A 17,705-nucleotide genomic window follows, 5' to 3' on the forward strand; every position below is an offset into this window, starting at 1 on the left:
TTATTGATTGATTTTAATCTATCACATGGTACCAACTACCAAGCCATTAGCAATTGTGGAAGTGGGACATGTAACTTGGCTGCGTTAGGCAGAGTGTATGTCGATAAGAAGTAGTAGCTGTTGAAGGTTCTGAAGGAGCAATTTTTTTTTTTTTCAGAATCTGATGAACGCGAAAGCATTCTCTCATTCATGCTGAGAGTGAAATTCTAGCAGCAATTACACCCCAGATTTTTTTCTTTTGATCTGAGGATCCCAAAAATAGTTTAATTTATTTATAACTAAAATGTCTAACAGGCGATACCAGCATGGAATTGCTTCATTGCTGACACGAAACCTTTTCCTGCGCGCATTATATACTGTTACCTGATTAGGATGGAAGTGATGGTTTTGATACCAAAGGTTCAGAATTGAGACCCCACATCAGGTTTCACAACTCAGTTCAAGTCTTCAAGATAAAGAAATTTGCCAACAGTAAACTAAAGTATACAGAGTACAGACAGGCATGTTCCGACAATGATTATAATTATTATTAAAATGGAACAGAACAAAGAAAAGCAGCACGAATCTGATTGTTTGTTTCAGATCGGATTCAACTATTTTTTTTGGATGACAAAATTGACAATCCCTGTTAATCCTGGCATGAGTAATGACGAAAACAAATCTCGAAACCAAAAGAAAAACCTTCGCCATAAAGCAAACGAAAGATGAGTGGAGATAATGTGTTTTATCTTTCTAATCATTTATTCAACAAATGAATTTATGAACAAAAAAAGGGCCACTTTCTTGAATGATGTTAAGCATGAACCCAGAAAATCATTTCCCGTCGACTCATAAAAGTCCTTCGGAATGTGTTATATTATGCATTCAAGCTTAAACAGACAATGAAGAAACTAAAAATAGGGGAGACAATGGTTTTTTTGAGGTTCGACGGACTTTTCTCGAAGTCAACTAATTATTCCAATGTGTTTGTTTAATTGATGTACCAAGTGGCCTGTGACGCGTGGAGTGAGTGATTTTGAACCTGATGATGCCATGTCTCTCTCTCCTGCCACTCTACGACTCTTTACTATTTCTCCCTTTCCTCTTCAATCAAAACTGCCAACTACTTCTCAAGCTTCCATCTATACCATCCTCACATAAACAAACGACATCGTTTTGATCCCACTACCCTTTCTCCATTGAATCCAGATGTATATACTCGTATGTTCTTCGAAATTGTAGTTATATCAATAACTTATTCTGATCTGCTACTCATCCTTTATAAGGTATGTTAAAAGAAGTTCAGTTTATGATAAAGGAAAAGACTTTTTGTGGGGTCTTTTAAATCACTGTTTCTGGTTTTTTTTTTTTTTTTTGTCTGTTGATGCAGAAATGGCAGGGAGGTCTTTTTTGCGGGGTTCTGAGAGTAAAGAAAGGCTGCTTCCAAGGATAGGGTATTCGGAATTTGGATTGAACAGCTACGGTGATTGTGAGGATGGAGTTAAATGCAGGTGTTTTCGATCATGTTCTGATTCAATTGATAATTTTTGGAACGGTTTGCAAGAAACCTTTGTTAAGTTATATGAAATGGGTCGATCAGATCCTAGGAAGGTCTTTTTTGCTGCAAAAATGGGTTCCTCACTAGCAATTGTATCACTGCTTATATTTTTCAAAGAGCCTCTAAGGCATGTTAGTCAATACTCGATCTGGGCAATTCTTACTGTTGTCGTGGTTTTCGAATTCAGCGTAGGTATTTGCTTCAATATTCACGTCCCATTTCTGCCAATTCAAATTTTCCACTAATTCATTTTTTTTTTTAAATGGATCGTGGCAATGAAATCAATATCTCTATCGTAGGTGCAACACTTAACAAAGGATTCAATCGAGCTTTAGGGACTTTCTCTGCAGGAGCCCTTGCTTTAGGCATTGCAGAAGTATCAATAAAGTCTGGAAAGTTTGAAGAAGTTATTATTTTGATAAGCATTTTCATAGCAGGTTGAGTTCTAGGCTTCTAGCATTAAATAGTATCAACTGTAAATACACATGAACTTTCCTTTATAATGTATCTTCCTGCTCACAATATCATTCTGTTTATAACTCTTAAAAATTTTGTTCTGCTTTAGGATTTTGTGCAAGCTATTGCAAATTGTACCCTCCGATGAAGACATATGAATATGGTTTTCGGGTCTTCTTGTTGACATTTTGTATTGTACTGGTATCTGGAAACAAGTCAAGAACCTTTTTCGACACTGCTTTTTATCGATTGTTGCTTATTGCGGTTGGTGCTGGCATTTGTTTGGTTGTAAATATATGCATATACCCCATATGGTCAGGGGAGGATTTACACAAATTGGTGGTTAAAAATTTCAAGAGTGTTGCTTCTTCCTTGGAAGGTTAGCTTTTAGTTATGTTTTTTTTTTTTTTTGTTAATATCATGAATGACCTCTAAATTATAGTGAAATATTTAATATGATACTTGAACTTTAAAATTTTTTAATATGATATTTGAACTATAAATATCTTAACTAATGAGATATTTAATTTTAATATGATTAGCTTCAAATAATAATACATAATAGACAAACAACTCTTTAACTTTCATATTAGTTAACCGATTCATAATTTAAATACTATCTTAGAGATTTTTAAAGGTTAAATACCACATTGGATATTTCACTATAATTTAGAAGTCATTCCTGAGATTAACCCCTTTTTTTTCAGTAGTGCTCTGAGTAGTTTGTCTATAGAACTCCTTAATTTTCTGTTTTGAAGTTGTACTACTTACAGTGATGATAAATTGCTTAATATATAACCTTGAACTTTCTTTTCTAGGCTGTGTTAATGGATACCTGCAATGTGTTGAATATGAGAGGATCCCTTCCAAAATTCTTACATACCAAGCATCTGATGATCCATTGTATAGCGGCTACAGATCAGTTGTACAGTCTTCAAGCCAAGAGGAATCTCTGGTATGTTCTCATATGCCAGTTTTCATCCTGTCTTCCTTATCTCCATTTTATTTATTTTGAGTTTTACTTTTCCAGCTAGATTTTGCCTTATGGGAGCCTCCACACGGTCCTTACAGGACATTCAACTATCCTTGGAGAAACTATGTCAAAGTAAGTGGTGCACTAAGACATTGTGCATTCATGGTCATGGCAATGCATGGATGTATACTTTCAGAAATTCAGGTGAGAACACTATCTCATTGCATATTTTCAAAGAAATCATTACTAGCAACATTATTACTCCGTGGGTTTTTGTTGAAAGATCCACAGAGATTACAGCTTCACCAAATATTTAGAAAATCATTTTTTGAATTATATATATTTCAAACTTATCTGTTTTACTCCTGCTAGAACTCTCTTTTTCAAAGCAGTAAACAAGGTTGCTAGACTTTTCTTTTCAGCATCAGTGCTTGTTTAGTATTTCCTTCCTCTTTAGTGTGCCTCACCAGAGTTATGGACACTCCTATCCCACAGCTGTAAAGTGCCCATAATTTCATATAATATTTAGAAGAACCGCCTTCTATTAATTTAATGCTAATCGTTTGGCACGTCGTTGCGTTATTAAGCAATCAGAAGAATGGTAATAGGCTAAGAAGTTGGGTAATAAAACAACCTACGTAGTTTAGACAGTAAAGCCTTCTGTACTTGTTGCGGACCTTTATTTGTATATGATAGGTCCTCTTCAAAGGGTGATGCCTGAGATTATTACTTTGTCAATAAGGAAGACAACAAGACCCAATCAAAATGGCAAAGCTTTGGATTTTCCAACAAAATATTTGGTTTCCACTTATGCAATGATACAAAGTTTCCTTTATTTTACTTTTCCTGTTTATTTCAACACTGGCATTATTATTTTATGTCTTCAACTAAGAAGCGAAGTGATGATGTTTAATGGTAAACAAATAGTTCCTGAAGGGCATGGAACGTGCTTGTATATCCGGAATGATAGAATAGCAGAAGCCTCTTCTAGAAGTGAGCTTGTATTTCTGAATTGAGTCCATAGAAAATTTCTAGTGATAAATCCATTATAAAATACTATCTTCTTTCCATAAAAAAGGAGTTATGGTTACCGCTTTCCTGAGGTTCTTCACAACAGTCTCTTAGCAAAATATCTTCGTTTCTCTTAGCAATCTAGGACTTATCGTGGGAGGTTAGTAGATTTATGTAATTAAATTTGCTGCTTCTCTGATGTAAACAGTGCTGTGGCTAGGATGCCACAAACAGCATCCGTAGACAATGTAAGGCTATTTTGAACTTTGCATTCTTTCACCACAGGCTGCACTTAACACTCCATTTGTTTCCAAAGCACCAGAACCAGAATTCAAAATTACGCACAAGAACAAAGCTGTTTCCTTTTCCTTTCCCTAGCAGCTACAATGGTGCATTGGCACATATTGGCTAACACTGTTCATTGACAATGGAATATTCTTTTGAAAATTTCAATGATCTATTCATCTTAGCCTGCACTTAATGCTCCATTTGTTCACCATGAAGTTAAAAAGTATACAATCTTGCAACAAGAATCCCAATTGGCCACTAGACTAAACTAATGTTGTTTCCTTTTCCTATGGTTCCTTTGTAGATACAACCGTGTGTTAGCACATATTTCCTATTGACAATTTTGGACAACATCCCTGGAGATATTAATTACATAATTAGATCTTGTAAATTTGTACATGCAGGCACCACCGGAGAAGAGACAAGCGTTTTCTATTGAGCTTCAGAGGGTTGGTAATGCAGGCGCTAAAGTGCTGCGTGAGCTTGGAGACAAAATTCAAAAGATGGAAAAGTTAAGCTCTGGAGACATACTCGGGGAAATACACGAGGCAGGAGAGGATTTGCAAATGAAGATAGACGAAAACTCATTCCTTCTAGTCAATTCAGAAAGCTGGGCAAATGCACCACAGTTCAGGGAATATGAAGAACCTGTGAGCATAATTGATGTTAAAGATGATGAGAATAAAGTGATCAAATCCCTCAGTGATATGTGGGATGTTCAGAACTCAAACATGGCCAGCATGGACTCTCGCATGCCAGATTTAATTACCTCAGAGAGTATACTCCAGAAACCATCATGGCCACGTCTCTCATTTACTGCAGATGCATTACTAAACCAACCGGAATCCAAAATGTATGAAAGTGCTAGCTCTCTATCTTTAGCAACATTCGCATCACTCTTGATTGAGTTTGTTGCAAGACTCCAAAATCTCGTGGACGCATTTCAAGAGCTTAGTGAGAAAGCAAATTTTAAGGTACCCATTGACCAACCAGTTGGAAAAGAGGTGACAGGATTTTGGAACAGACTAAGAAGTTGCTTTCACTCAAAGAACTGAAGTCTAGAAAAAAATTGGTCAAGGATCATATTTTGAGTTTCGACCATGAGGAACTAAATTGATTCGAATGCAGTTGGCAAGACAAGTTCTACATTGAGTTCTGCTTTGTTGTAGCTTGCCTATCTAAATGCCCTAACTTTACACTAATGCAGTTGGGAAGAACCTTCATGTAAAGGGTGAGTCCAGCCATTGAAATTGATTTTCTTGAAGTTTTTATCTTATTTTGTTGATGATGAAGCACAGTAATGAAAATTCAGAGGGAAAGAAAAGCACAGTAAGAGTTTTTTATTTAATAAAAATCTTTCAGTCAAAGTAGAGTTTTATTTTTAAATTGGATAAATCTTATTATTATTTATAATAAAAAAAATTAAAATGACAACTTAGAAATATAATGAAATATATGTTTATTTTCATTAGTTTGAAAGATTTTATATTTTATATTTTTTTTATTAATATATTATAGATTATAGATATTAAAGCCGTTAATAGGAAATAAAGGAAGACGAGAAAAATAAAATGTGCAATAAATTTTGAAATAAATTTATCAAATCAATTACAAATTTCACGCAAGGATCAGATTAAGAAAACTTCGGAGGGCCGATATACAATTTTACCTATTTTCTTCAAAAGGTAAAGGCACCATTGGCCCATAATCCTCTTTAACTGGGCTTTGGACGTTTCATTGCCTATTAATCTAAAATGGCCCATATCATCGGCCTCAAAATACAACTATTACAATATTAAATTACAAGAAATAAGTAATTAATTAATTACAAAAGCCGAAAATATTTCACTTTTTTTTTTCTTTTTCTTTAGAGACAGCCGGCGGGAAGGCGTCGAGATCGGTAAATTATCCTCTCCCCATTTCTCAGTTTTATCGCCTTTCTCTAACATTTTCTACTTTTTTTTTAAATTAAATATTGATTCTTTAGTTATTAATTTAGAGTTATGTCTGTCTTAGTTAGTTAATGTTGTTATCTCCCGATCTTACAGTGCATGTTATTTTCAATTTTCAAATTCGAATTTCATTTTCCTTGTTTTTCTTTTCAAATCGTTGTTTAATTTTTTTTCACTTTTTGTATTTGAATTCTAGGGTTTGTTTGGGATCATGCTGTTTTAGATTGATCTATTTATCAACTTTTATCTGTTTGAATTGCTTGTAAGTTCAATGAATACGGAAGTATTATTGAATTATGAGATTTAAGGATCAAAGATGAACACTGTTACTTTATATATGAAAAGATTCGTAATAAACAATTGATTATGGCTTTTTTTTTTATTTTCTGTACTTGTGCAGTCAATCAAAGTTATCGGACATTGACATACGATGTCTATGGTTGAAGAACCGTTGTATCCAATAGCTTTCCTGATTGATGAGCTAAAAAATGATGACATCCAACTTCGTTTAAACTCAATCCATAGGCTTTCAACGATTGCACGTGCTCTTGGGGAAGAGGGAACCAGGAAGGAATTAATTCCATTTCTGAGTGAAAACAATGATGATGATGATGAGGTGCTTCTTGCAACGGCTGAGGAGCTGGGAGTGTTTATTCCTTATGTTGGGGGTGTTGAGCATGCCCATGTTTTGCTGCCACCTTTGGAAACCTTTTGCAGTGTTGAGGAAACCTGTGTAACAGATAAAGCTGTCGAGTCCTCATGCAGAATTGGATCACAGATGAGGGATAATGACTTGGTAGACTGGTTTATCCCTCTAGTTAAGGTTAGACTTTTTGTTTCTTAATTTGCTATTATTTATTTTAATGAGATTTAGCTTACAATAAAGCTCTAATTTAAAGAGTATTAGGTGCTTAATTTATATGCCAAAAAACTGTTTTGGTGGCCTGAAATTGAGGTGCTGGAATTAGTTAAGCAAGTTATAGTAACTGCAGTCAATGAATTTTAAAAGCCCTTCAACTTTCAACTGTTTGTGACTAAATGAAAACAATAACAAATGAATTTAAGTTATAGTAAGGATAACATGGTTTATGACTAATAGATTTAGGCTCCCTTCGAATTCATAAGCACCTCCAGTGAAGGTGCAGTTACCAAAAGTTTTTGTGCCAATTGGCACTATGTTTTTTAATGTTCTATTTATTTTTAAACCTTCAGAGGCTGGCTGCTGGTGAATGGTTTACAGCTAGAGTTTCAGCCTGTGGGCTGTTTCATATTGCTTATCCAAGTGCCCCTGAGATGTTCAAAACAGAATTACGGTTAATATACAGTCAATTGTGTCAAGATGACATGCCCATGGTAAGAAAGTCTGCTGCATCAAATCTGGCGAAATTTGCTGCAACAGTTGAATATGCTTATTTGAAAGCTGACATCATGCAAATATTTGAGGATCTTACACAAGATGGTAATTTGACTGGTTAAGACATACTTGCTTGAGGGAAATCTCAGTTGTTGATAAGTAACATTATTTATCTTTCCACAGACGGATACTGCTTGTTTTCTTCTCCTCTACTGCCCTCCCCCAGCTCCTCCTCCATGCTTTTAGTAAATGAATTTTTTGCCTTTACAGACATTTCGTCAAGTGTTTTTTAGGCCATCTAGCTTGAAAACAAAACTAATTTTGTTTTCTACATGGAATGCACTTGACTAATTTTTTATTTAATTGGAAATAGACTAGCAGTCTAGCACAATTTGTTATTGAAAATTTAATATAAAGCTTCTTAGTTTTCTCCATCATAATTTTTATAACTGAGCTACAAATGTAGTGGGATGTAAACCTAGCAACAGATAAAAGGTTAGTCATCCTCCCATGGCTGCTGCAACCTGCAAGTGATTTGTGGGATATGGGCATAGGTGAGGACACCTGATAGCTTCTAAAACAGGTCCCAGCATCAGAATCTTAGGTTTATCATGTAGGAATGTTGCAATATTAGGTTCCTGATAAAAATAATATTATGGTATTTGTTTTATGGTTTTAGTAAAGCATTAGTAGCTGAACTGGTTTTTTTTTTTTTATAATGATTTCACGCAAGAAACTTTTATTAAATTTGTATATCAGATCATGATGCAGTTCGATTATTGGCTGTTGAGGGATGTGCCACTCTTGGAAAGTTGTTAGAGCCCCAGGATTGTGTGGCACACATTCTCCCTGTAATTGTCAATTTCTCCCTGGTATGTGTAGATGATGTATATTTCTCCCGTTTTCATTTAATTTTATGTGAATTTTACAAATGTTGTCTTGTTTTTGTTTCTTATAATTTTCTGAGTCATGTCTTATGGAAAAATTGAACTGTTGATAACCTTATGTAAATTGTTGCCATGTATCAACGTAGTTTTATAACAGGTTATTTGTACTTATTTAGTAATGATTTAATAGTTTTTGTAATGTTGCATGATCTATGGGGTATCATACTCAAAGAACATAAAGCTATGGTTACATAATGTGGAGGTTAAGTTTAGAAGTCAGTCCTCAATTAGTGACAAAAAGATTTTATTCTATTGCATTAGCAATATTTATCATGTACTTATCATGCTGATTTGATGTATTATCATGATTTAATAAACTTTTTCTAAAAGGGTGCAGCGGTGGGAATGCTATTGATTATCCTCTGTTTTTCGTTGCATATAAAAGAAAATTTTTTTTGATGATTTCAAGCATCTTTAGCGTGAAAAAAGTTTTGTTGATTCTACATGCTCTTATATTTTTTCTATTTCTTGTAACTAACAGGATAAATCTTGGCGTGTACGTTATATGGTTGCAAATCAATTATATGAACTTTGTGAAGCTGTGGGACAGGATTCTACTAGTTATTTATTTATTGCAAAGCCGCTGATGAAATATGTTAATGCTACATGGATGGAATTTTCCCCTATATCAAAATGAGGATGTAACCATATCTATCACTATCTTACACAGTTACGATGTGTTTTGGCCAGTAATTATCTTCTCTTGATTTTAGTCACAATAACCTAAGGTGATTTTTGTTATTGACTTTTTGTGTTTTGAGGACTGACTTGGTGCCTGCATAGGTTACTTTGGGATAATGAGGCTGAAGTTCGCATAGCAGCTGCCGGAAAAGTAACTAAATTTTGTCAAATTTTGAGTCCAGAACTTGCAATCCAACATATTCTTCCTTGTGTTAAGGTACAGATATTTATGATAAGAAGCTTCTGATCCTCTATAAAATTTCCTGTTAGAGAAGACACTGCTGTTTGTTTCATCTTATGTTTAATATTGGCCATCTTCTCATCTCAATGCATTGCAAATACCTTTTACAGGAACTGCCATCTGATTCTTCCCAACATGTCCGCTCTGCTTTGGCTTAAGTTATCATGGGCATGGCTTCTATCCTTGGAAAGGTAAGAACATAGAGTAATTCCTCGATGAAGAAGTACCCTAGAACATTTCAAGGTTTGTTTTACTCTGGTAATGTAGGACAAATAAATACAAGCTAGAAATTATTGATTTTACCAATAGAAATTTTGTCCTAGCAAGTTGTTTTGGACTGATATAAGGTCTTTTTATTAATAATTGTTGAGTTGTGGTTGTTTTAACAGATTTCTCAATGTTCATGCTGGATGCATCAAGATACTGGTTTAATTTGCTTTTACGGGATTATTGAATTTCATCTGATGCTCCTTGCAGGATGCAACTCTCAAGCAGCTTCTTCCAATATTTCTCTTCCTTTTGAAGGATGAATTTCCTGATGTGCGCCTTAACATAATCAGCAAGCTTGATCAAGTGAATCAGGTTTGGTATAATTTAAACCTTCACCCTGTTTTCTACGTGCTGATATGCTTTTTTTTTTCGCCACCTTGGTTATCTGGCTTTTGCTTGAGATTCCAACTTTTATCAGACAAATAAGCGGTTGAAGCAGAATGGAACCAGGGTCTTAGATGTGGCTACTAATAATGAATAGATTCAAGTTTTAATCACAACTTATTATTTGGTTTTCATGCTATTAGTGATTTCTACGTGAAGCCATTATATTGAAGTTAACTTCATTCTCTCAAGCAGCCTTCAAGTTTTTTAAGTTTAGTCTTTCTGGCAGGTTATTGGAATTGATCTATTGTCCCAATCCTTATTACCAGCCATTGTTGAGCTTGCTGAGGATAGACATTGGAGGGTTCGGCTTGCAATAATTGAGTATATACCATTATAGGCAAGTCAGTTAGGTGTTGGGTTTTTTGATGATACACTTGGTGCCCCTTTGAATGCAGTGATTGCAGGACAAGGTTTGTGTCTTCCTACCTTGCATGTGTATAGCTAAAAGTCAAACACTTTTGCTTTTATGCATTAGTCATTGCATACAAATTTTTTCTTTGCATTTTCCCTTACTTCTGTACTCTTATCTTTTTATTATATTTTATTTCTCATTTTTTAATTAGTGCCTTAGAACCTTTATGTATATCTAATGTTTGTCTCGTGAGTAGACTGATATTTTTGGTGATTATGCATTGACTAAAGATCCAGGATGAGATGCACTTGTTATATTACTTTCAAAGGCTTCAAGATGGGAAAAGAAATTTTAAATTTTCAAATAATTAAACAATAGAATTTCTTATATTGTTGATTAGTTTGCTAAATATTCTTTCCTCTCTAAATTTTTTTTGTCTAGTTTGATAATGCACTAGTTCAAGTAAAATATATCTAATGCATCCACATTTTATGTTGCTTTGTTCCGTATTTTGCTCGATGATATCAGGAAGTAATGCTATTGGCTTCTAATTAGTATTATTATTTAGAAGGCTACAATCAGCATATTAAGTCGGCTAGGAGGGAGTAACATATAAACTGAAAAGTCTGTTTTTAATATGTGAATGCTTTAACTGCCACATTGTTAATATTCATTTACTGATTGCAAACAATGTTATGATATCTAATCTAAGCACTATTTTGCATGGGTATTATTAAAGGTTTACTCTATTCGAGATACAGCTGGTAACAATTTAAAGCGTCTTGCTGAAGAATTTGGCCCAGATTGGGCAATGCAGCACATTATTCCAAAGGTTTGTCCAATAATTTTAATTTTCACCCAAAAAAAAGAGAGTAAACTAAAAGAAGAAAAAATGTTACTTTTACTGCTGAAAGCAAATAGGAAGTGTTTTCTGAAATATAAACAAATTTCTTTGCTTGTCCTTATGTCTTTGCTTTGGTTGTACGAGAATCCTTTATGGCAAAATAAAATTTTATGAGCTACATTGTTTTTGCAGGAATGCCCTGCTTGGCCTGTACTGATTTTTTTTCGTTTCTTTTTAAGCCATGGACTGCATTACTTTGATTTAGTGAGAATTGATTTGATAATTTCTCTGTGGATTTTTTTTTTTTTTTTTAGTTTTTTCCATTCTTTGGCTTGTTAATAACCCCACTGAATAGACCTTTGCTATGTGTATATGATGTCCCCTATTTAATTTACTTTTCATTGGGTTTACGCTTATCTTTAACGAGGAAGTTTGGTTGTTATCTGAGCAGGTGTTAGAGATGGCTAACAATTCACAGTATCTCTATCGGATGACCAGTCTCCGTGCAATTTCTCTCCTTGCTCCTGTTATGGGCTCAGAAATAACATGTTCTAAACTGTTGCCAGTTATCATCAATGCATCAAAAGACAGGTTTGTGAGCAAAATCAATATGGAAGGTGTATTTAGTATTCCGATCAAGTGATCACTAATTGGTTGCCTACATTTTGCTTTCTGCAGGGTTGCCAACATTAAGTTTAATGTGGCAAAAGTTTTGCAGTCTCTTGTTCCCATCGTTGATCAGTCTGTTCGTATCCCAATTTTCAACATAACATACCACCTTTTGGTTCCATCTGTTTCTTGTTTTAATTAGTTTTTATTGCAATAGGTGGTGAAGAAGACAATCCGTCCATGCTTGGCTATGCTGAGTGAGGACCCAGATATTGATGTCCGTTATTTTGCTAACCAAGGACTTCAGTCAATCGACCATGTCCTGATGTCCAGCTAGGCCAGACTTGTTTCTAGGACTCACTGTCAAAACCTTCCCAATTGACAAAGACCACTTTTCTGGAGGTGCTTTGTTTTTGCTCAACAGGTTGGTTGGTTTTGTCTTTTCCTATGCTCTGATTGTTAGCTTCGTTCGTTGCATCTTGTGGGCTGACTGACGCAGAAAGCTATTTTTGCCTACTGAAATTGTGTTCAAGCTTGAGACACATATCCCTAATTAATCTTTGAAATATTTGATTTTTGGTGTTTATATATTATTAATTTTTATTCTTTTTGTTCTCAAACGAAAAACATGTCCCCTGGCCCCGGCTGAGAATTTTACTACATTATGCCTTTGAATATAGTGTACGTTTGGTTAATATGTAATATTTTATTTTTAATAATATTGTTTTATTAATCTTTTTTTAAGTTAATGTTGGTTAATAGTAATAATTTGAGAAGATGTGATCTAGTAGAATAAAACTTGTGTTTACCAAAAAAAATTTTGTTGGGTTTTTTTTTTTCCTTTTACTTTTTTGAGGGTGTATTCACAAAAAAAAAATGTAAGTGGTCATTAAATAAAAGTAATGGTGTTAGCTTTGGGGAAGTAGAAGACGTAGGACATGCATTATGAAGTCTACCAACCTTCAAATATAAGTAGTGATTTGGCTGACGATAAAAAGGAAAATGAGGATTAAGACGAAGGGTAGTCACGGCAAGCCTAGCTACCCACCACCACTTGAAATTTCAATTTATTTTTTATTGGGACATTTGAAAGGAAGTTGTGCCAAATCCCCATGCATAACATAAGCCTTCTCAAAGTCTTGTCCTCAAACTTTCCCTTCAATTGAGTTCACATGACACATCTATATGATTGGACACTTAGTTCCACTTCTTCTTATTCTCCTTTTTTTTTTATTATTTTGTTTTTTACTCACATGGATAAGTGGTTATTTCAAATTTACCATGGAACACAACATATATGTCAAAACACTTAAATTATATAAACGAGTTTTTTCTCCAGATCCAATCTCATCAAATACTAGTTTTTAGGGCAATCCACACTTTGATTGAAAAAAAAAAAGAATGTTTTTACTTCTCTCGGAGATGAAGATATATACTTATATACTTTTATGGTCTTCATCTTTTTGTTTTTTGGATGATGCTATTTTCATGTCTCGGAGATGAAGAAATAACATAGTGATTATGAAATTTTAAATATTATTTTATCTCTAGCCACTCAAGAGAATATTAATGATCCTCTTAAGTTCTTATATATTAATTCTTCTTAAGCCATAATCATAGATTTTGGTGGTTGAAGCGTTGTCAACTCGGACTGGTGGCTCAACCCCATTGAACCCAACCACCAAATCTCCATTCAAAAAAAAATTATATATAGAGTATTATTAGGGCCTATTTTCTTCGCATACATAATTACAACACTCTGCACTTCATGTGAACCCAGACATTGACCCTTCCTCGTCTCGCGCAAGAAACATGGAAGCAACCCTCCAGGAAGAAAAACAAACCCCAAACCTTATTTATTCCGAAACTCAACAGGTATATTTACACCCATTCTTCATTTCTATAAATAAATAAATATCCAGTAACTTTTATTCTCTCTTTTCCTCTGTTTTCTTATTAATTATTCTTATCATCTCCAAAGTATATATCTTTTATATATATATATATATATATATATATATATATATATAAACCTAAACTTTTGTAATAGGGTTGCAAGCATTGAATTACCATATACTCTATAATTGCTTATTACCGGAAGTTCTTCAAGTTTAAATACGGAGCCTTTGATCACCATCTAGGTTTTTAACATTGTAGGAGCCTCGTGTCAATGGCATACGAGAGATGAGATTAGGTTAAGAATTCTGGAGGTAAATCTTGCTAATCTTCTCCAATTTTGAGCAATAAATAAATGTTTATGTTAACGTAAAAAAAATACATATGCTTTTGCAGGAAATGAGACGTTAGCTTTATATCTGGAATATTCATTTGAGCAAGAATCTGAAGCCATGGACGCAAAAATGAAGGCACCAACACATCAACCTCGGACCTTAAAAAAGGTTTAGAGTTTGTGGTACATTCATTTTAGCTTTATATCCGAAACCGTAATTGAATTTATATAATATTACATATAAAAGCTTAATTTAGGCTTTCCTCCCTAATAAATAACTGATATATAGTTCTAATTGATATATATAAACTAGTTAGTTGGTTTATGTATATCACTGAAAATTGAATGTTTTATATACTATCTATCTATCAATTTATAGTCGACAGAAGAAGATTTTATGGTTTGAATAATTTGCAGGTACTCTTTAAACTTTTTAATTATTGTATACAGATTTCAAATCTCTTTAATAAATTATTTGTTTCAATTATTCCTTGCTATTAATATAAATAGATCGAAAAGGTGTTTGCCCGATTGAACACTTTCCACCAATTTTGACCAAATTAACTATCTAATAAAAATGGCTAATTAAATAATTGTAAGGGTTCTTTAAAAAGGTTCTGAATTAAAATAATACAATCGAAGCTTAAAATGACATTTTTTTTTTCAAATTTCAAAGGTTTACACATTAGGATACATGAGTACCCCTACCATTAATTAGAACGGAAAGAGCAATTACTTCATGGTTAAGAGAAACTTGGATTATCAAGGGGATTGTTAACCAATAAAAGGAGGATTGTAGTATTGAAGTAGAAATTTTTCACAGATTATTGGAGCGGGTTGCTCCCAAAATATTACCACTAGTTCCCGATCAGCTACTTGGATTAACGCTTAGTACAATAGTCAAAATCATGTTCATTGGCATAACTCCTTGGTGGTTGGCGACATGCCTCACTTCCCGAACCCCCAGCTTGTTCATTAGCCACCTGCAATCAGAAATTAAAGATTTCACAGGCGCCTGTTTGTTGTTATATTGGTGAGTTGATTAACCAAGTAGGTGCCAGTTGGGAATTGTACGTTGAGCAAGGATTTTTAACCCGTCTGTCAGCCACCATAATAATTTAACTCAACAGTCAACTCCAAGACTTCTTGAGCAATAAAGTACTCCCCATTTTGATTTCTGATTATGCTTCTGCACGCACCAGCTTTCCCTGGATTGCTCAAGCAGGCGTCCATGGTTAAGCTTGAGAAAGCTGAAAACCGTTAGGAGAAGGATCACCCCTTGGTGATGCTTTCAAGCCTTCAAGTTTGGTATCAAAAGTAAAATATTCCAGGGAATCCCAATACAGGATCAAAGTCAGTGCCATTTGTTAAGTTCTATTGATCAAATCCTTGAGCATTAAGCTGATTCCAAATAGTGGGGGCAGACCGCAGATGGGCATGTTCAATGGTTTCTTAGGTCTCCTTGTACCTTTGGCATACGTCATTGTCTATAATGCCCCCATTCCTCAAAAGTCAAAAGGTTTCTATTAGTCATACTTTTATGTCAGACACTAATAACCGGAGGAACAGAATTTTTAGGCAAGTTGGAGTTTTCCATGTCCAATGGTTAAGACGTATGGCCAACGTATTCTTTCGTTAATTGAGGGTTGAATTTTTTGTTTCAATTATTAGATTTAAATTTTGACAATTTTAATTTTCCATATATGCTTATTCTTTAAACCTGAAGTGTCACTTACAATCATAAGTGTGATTTATATATACTTAACAAGAGTATTAAAATGAATTTACAAGCTATGGCCTATGGGACAACTACACAAAAATTAAATGTTTGAAAATGAATTTACGAAAGATCATTATATCACTGATAAATGAAGGCCTTGACATGGGCAATCATTTCATTGGTTCGAGTTTGTGAGAGCTGAGACTTGCTCAGAACCTGAAATGCATGACCAACACCTTTATACAACTCATACTCCACCTTCTTCCCTGCTTTACCCAAGGCAGCACTAAACTCCAGGTTCCTATCTTTCAATATATCCATCTCTGATATGCACACTAGAGTAGGCAAAACCCTCATCTCCTCCAATATTTTTGCTGACACTTTTCCCAATGGATTGCACCATGGATGGTCACGGTTGGTGCCACATGGCAATGCCAATCGCCAATATGTATCTGAAGTTGCTAGGCTGAGGGCAGACCGAGGAGATTGGACCATATTTTTTTCAGAATTTGTACGTGCTTCTCCTCCGTAAAACGGCTGTATTAAGATACTACCCTTAACAGTTAAAGGGTGGGGATTATTAGAGCAAAGTCTTATGGCCACATTGTGAGCAATATTAGCACCAGCACTATCACCGGCTAAGAAGACGCTACTGAAATTGCACTGCTTAGACCACCATTCACTGGACCCATTTAGTGCTTCCTGTTTTAACCACATTAGACACTTGATTCCATCTTCGTAAGCAGCAGGAAGAGGGTTTTCCGGGGCCAAACGATAGTTAACCGACATGATCAAGCAACTAGCTTTGACGGCTAGCTTTGCTAGAAACTCGTGGTAGCAACCCCAAGCGACAGAGCCAACACAGAACCCTCCTCCATGGAAGTAAACGACCAAAGGGAGCTTCTGATTTGACTTTGGGACATAAAAACGTGCCCAAACATTTGTGAACTTGTCGATAACCAAGTCTTTTGACGTCACACCAAGCTCCGGAGGCAATGCGGAGCTAACATATGGAACAATCTGTGGTCTTTCCACATGTCCATCTTTGTACACTTTAATCAGCCCTTCAATTTCTTCTATCACAGCTCCATGTTGATTTAAACCCCTCCCAATCTGTAGGCTAAAACTTGGATCCAGAGCAATGGTCGTAGCCATTCTCCTTCTTCTCATAGAAATTATGTAATAAACAAGAGTTAAGTTAGAAACTGGAATTTTCCGGTTGCTTAAGATAGCTTATATACGAAACAAGATGATAAGGAGAGAGAGAGAAAGAGAGCTAGTTGGAATATCAAATGAGGAGAAAGATATTGTCCCACTTCCATACTTTGTTGCCAAGTGGGCAACTGGGTACTAGCTACATGTCTTTACGTGGAATCAAAGCGTGGGGGTCGAGCGTTTCCGCTGAATCATGGGTACATTGATCTGACCTTTGTTGTCACGCACTTTCAATCTTGGTGGCTTGTTTGTTAATTATAAGGCGTAGTTGGGGCCACTCAGTATGCCGAAAAAAGTAAACAGCACTACTGTCAAGGTATGAACAAATTTTGGTGGGCTTAATTGCCAAGGAAAAACACATGCCATTTTGAGCTATGAAACACAGGGTCTTCCTCAAGATTATTAAAATAGAAGTCAATGGAGACCCCAAATCTGACTTTAATTTATCTTGGTCTTCCTCCAGATTCACGTTTCTCAAACTCCACCGGTTCTTATATAGCTCTATTTATTAATCTTTTCACATTGGAATCCTCTCAGTAATTTCACTTTGTCTCGTCTCCACTACCATTGCAATAGCCTAAAAGTAGCCATCCCACTAGTGAATGACAAATATATTAACATACATTGAACTTATGTCA

The 17,705-nt window shown here is 34.9% G+C and overlaps 4 protein-coding genes and 1 long non-coding RNA gene across 5 annotated transcripts; 4 read left to right on the forward strand and 1 right to left on the reverse strand.

Annotated features, from left to right (window-relative positions):
• The first annotated feature begins 663 nt into the window (after positions 1-663).
• Positions 664-5,619, forward strand: LOC111317635 (aluminum-activated malate transporter 4-like). The gene is made up of 7 exons (XM_089756908.1): positions 664-1,265; positions 1,370-1,729; positions 1,837-1,974; positions 2,103-2,372; positions 2,812-2,948; positions 3,024-3,170; positions 4,670-5,619. The coding sequence occupies exons 2-7, from the start codon at positions 1,372-1,374 to the stop codon at positions 5,318-5,320; spliced, it is 1,701 nt and encodes a 566-aa protein (XP_089613034.1). The 5' UTR covers positions 664-1,265; positions 1,370-1,371; the 3' UTR covers positions 5,321-5,619.
• A 434-nt stretch (positions 5,620-6,053) lies between these two features.
• LOC111318396 (serine/threonine-protein phosphatase 2A 65 kDa regulatory subunit A beta isoform-like) lies at positions 6,054-9,575 on the forward strand. Its single transcript, XM_089756939.1, has 7 exons — positions 6,054-6,165; positions 6,618-7,040; positions 7,430-7,676; positions 8,331-8,443; positions 9,000-9,187; positions 9,302-9,416; positions 9,551-9,575. The coding sequence occupies exons 2-5, from the start codon at positions 6,648-6,650 to the stop codon at positions 9,153-9,155; spliced, it is 909 nt and encodes a 302-aa protein (XP_089613065.1). The 5' UTR covers positions 6,054-6,165; positions 6,618-6,647; the 3' UTR covers positions 9,156-9,187; positions 9,302-9,416; positions 9,551-9,575.
• Positions 9,576-10,369: 794 nt separating this feature from the next.
• On the forward strand, positions 10,370-12,646 carry LOC149520219 (protein phosphatase PP2A regulatory subunit A-like). The gene is made up of 5 exons (XM_089756948.1): positions 10,370-10,507; positions 11,189-11,281; positions 11,745-11,884; positions 11,972-12,038; positions 12,120-12,646. The coding sequence occupies exons 2-5, from the start codon at positions 11,261-11,263 to the stop codon at positions 12,237-12,239; spliced, it is 348 nt and encodes a 115-aa protein (XP_089613074.1). The 5' UTR covers positions 10,370-10,507; positions 11,189-11,260; the 3' UTR covers positions 12,240-12,646.
• A 1,141-nt stretch (positions 12,647-13,787) lies between these two features.
• Positions 13,788-14,619, forward strand: LOC149520220 (uncharacterized). Its single transcript, XR_016334993.1, has 2 exons — positions 13,788-14,112; positions 14,195-14,619. It is a non-coding gene; the product is annotated as an uncharacterized LOC149520220 (long non-coding RNA).
• A 1,239-nt stretch (positions 14,620-15,858) lies between these two features.
• Positions 15,859-17,280, reverse strand: LOC111317636 (alpha/beta-Hydrolases superfamily protein). The gene has a single exon (XM_022920073.2). The coding sequence runs from the start codon at positions 17,020-17,022 to the stop codon at positions 15,991-15,993; it is 1,032 nt and encodes a 343-aa protein (XP_022775808.2). The 5' UTR covers positions 17,023-17,280; the 3' UTR covers positions 15,859-15,990.
• Between the last annotated feature and the right edge of the window lie 425 nt (positions 17,281-17,705).

Source organism: Durio zibethinus, chromosome 2 (assembly GCF_047325235.1).
Source record: "Durio zibethinus cultivar Kanyao isolate XHJ-2024 chromosome 2, ASM4732523v1, whole genome shotgun sequence".
Lineage (NCBI taxonomy): Eukaryota > Viridiplantae > Streptophyta > Magnoliopsida > Malvales > Malvaceae > Durio > Durio zibethinus.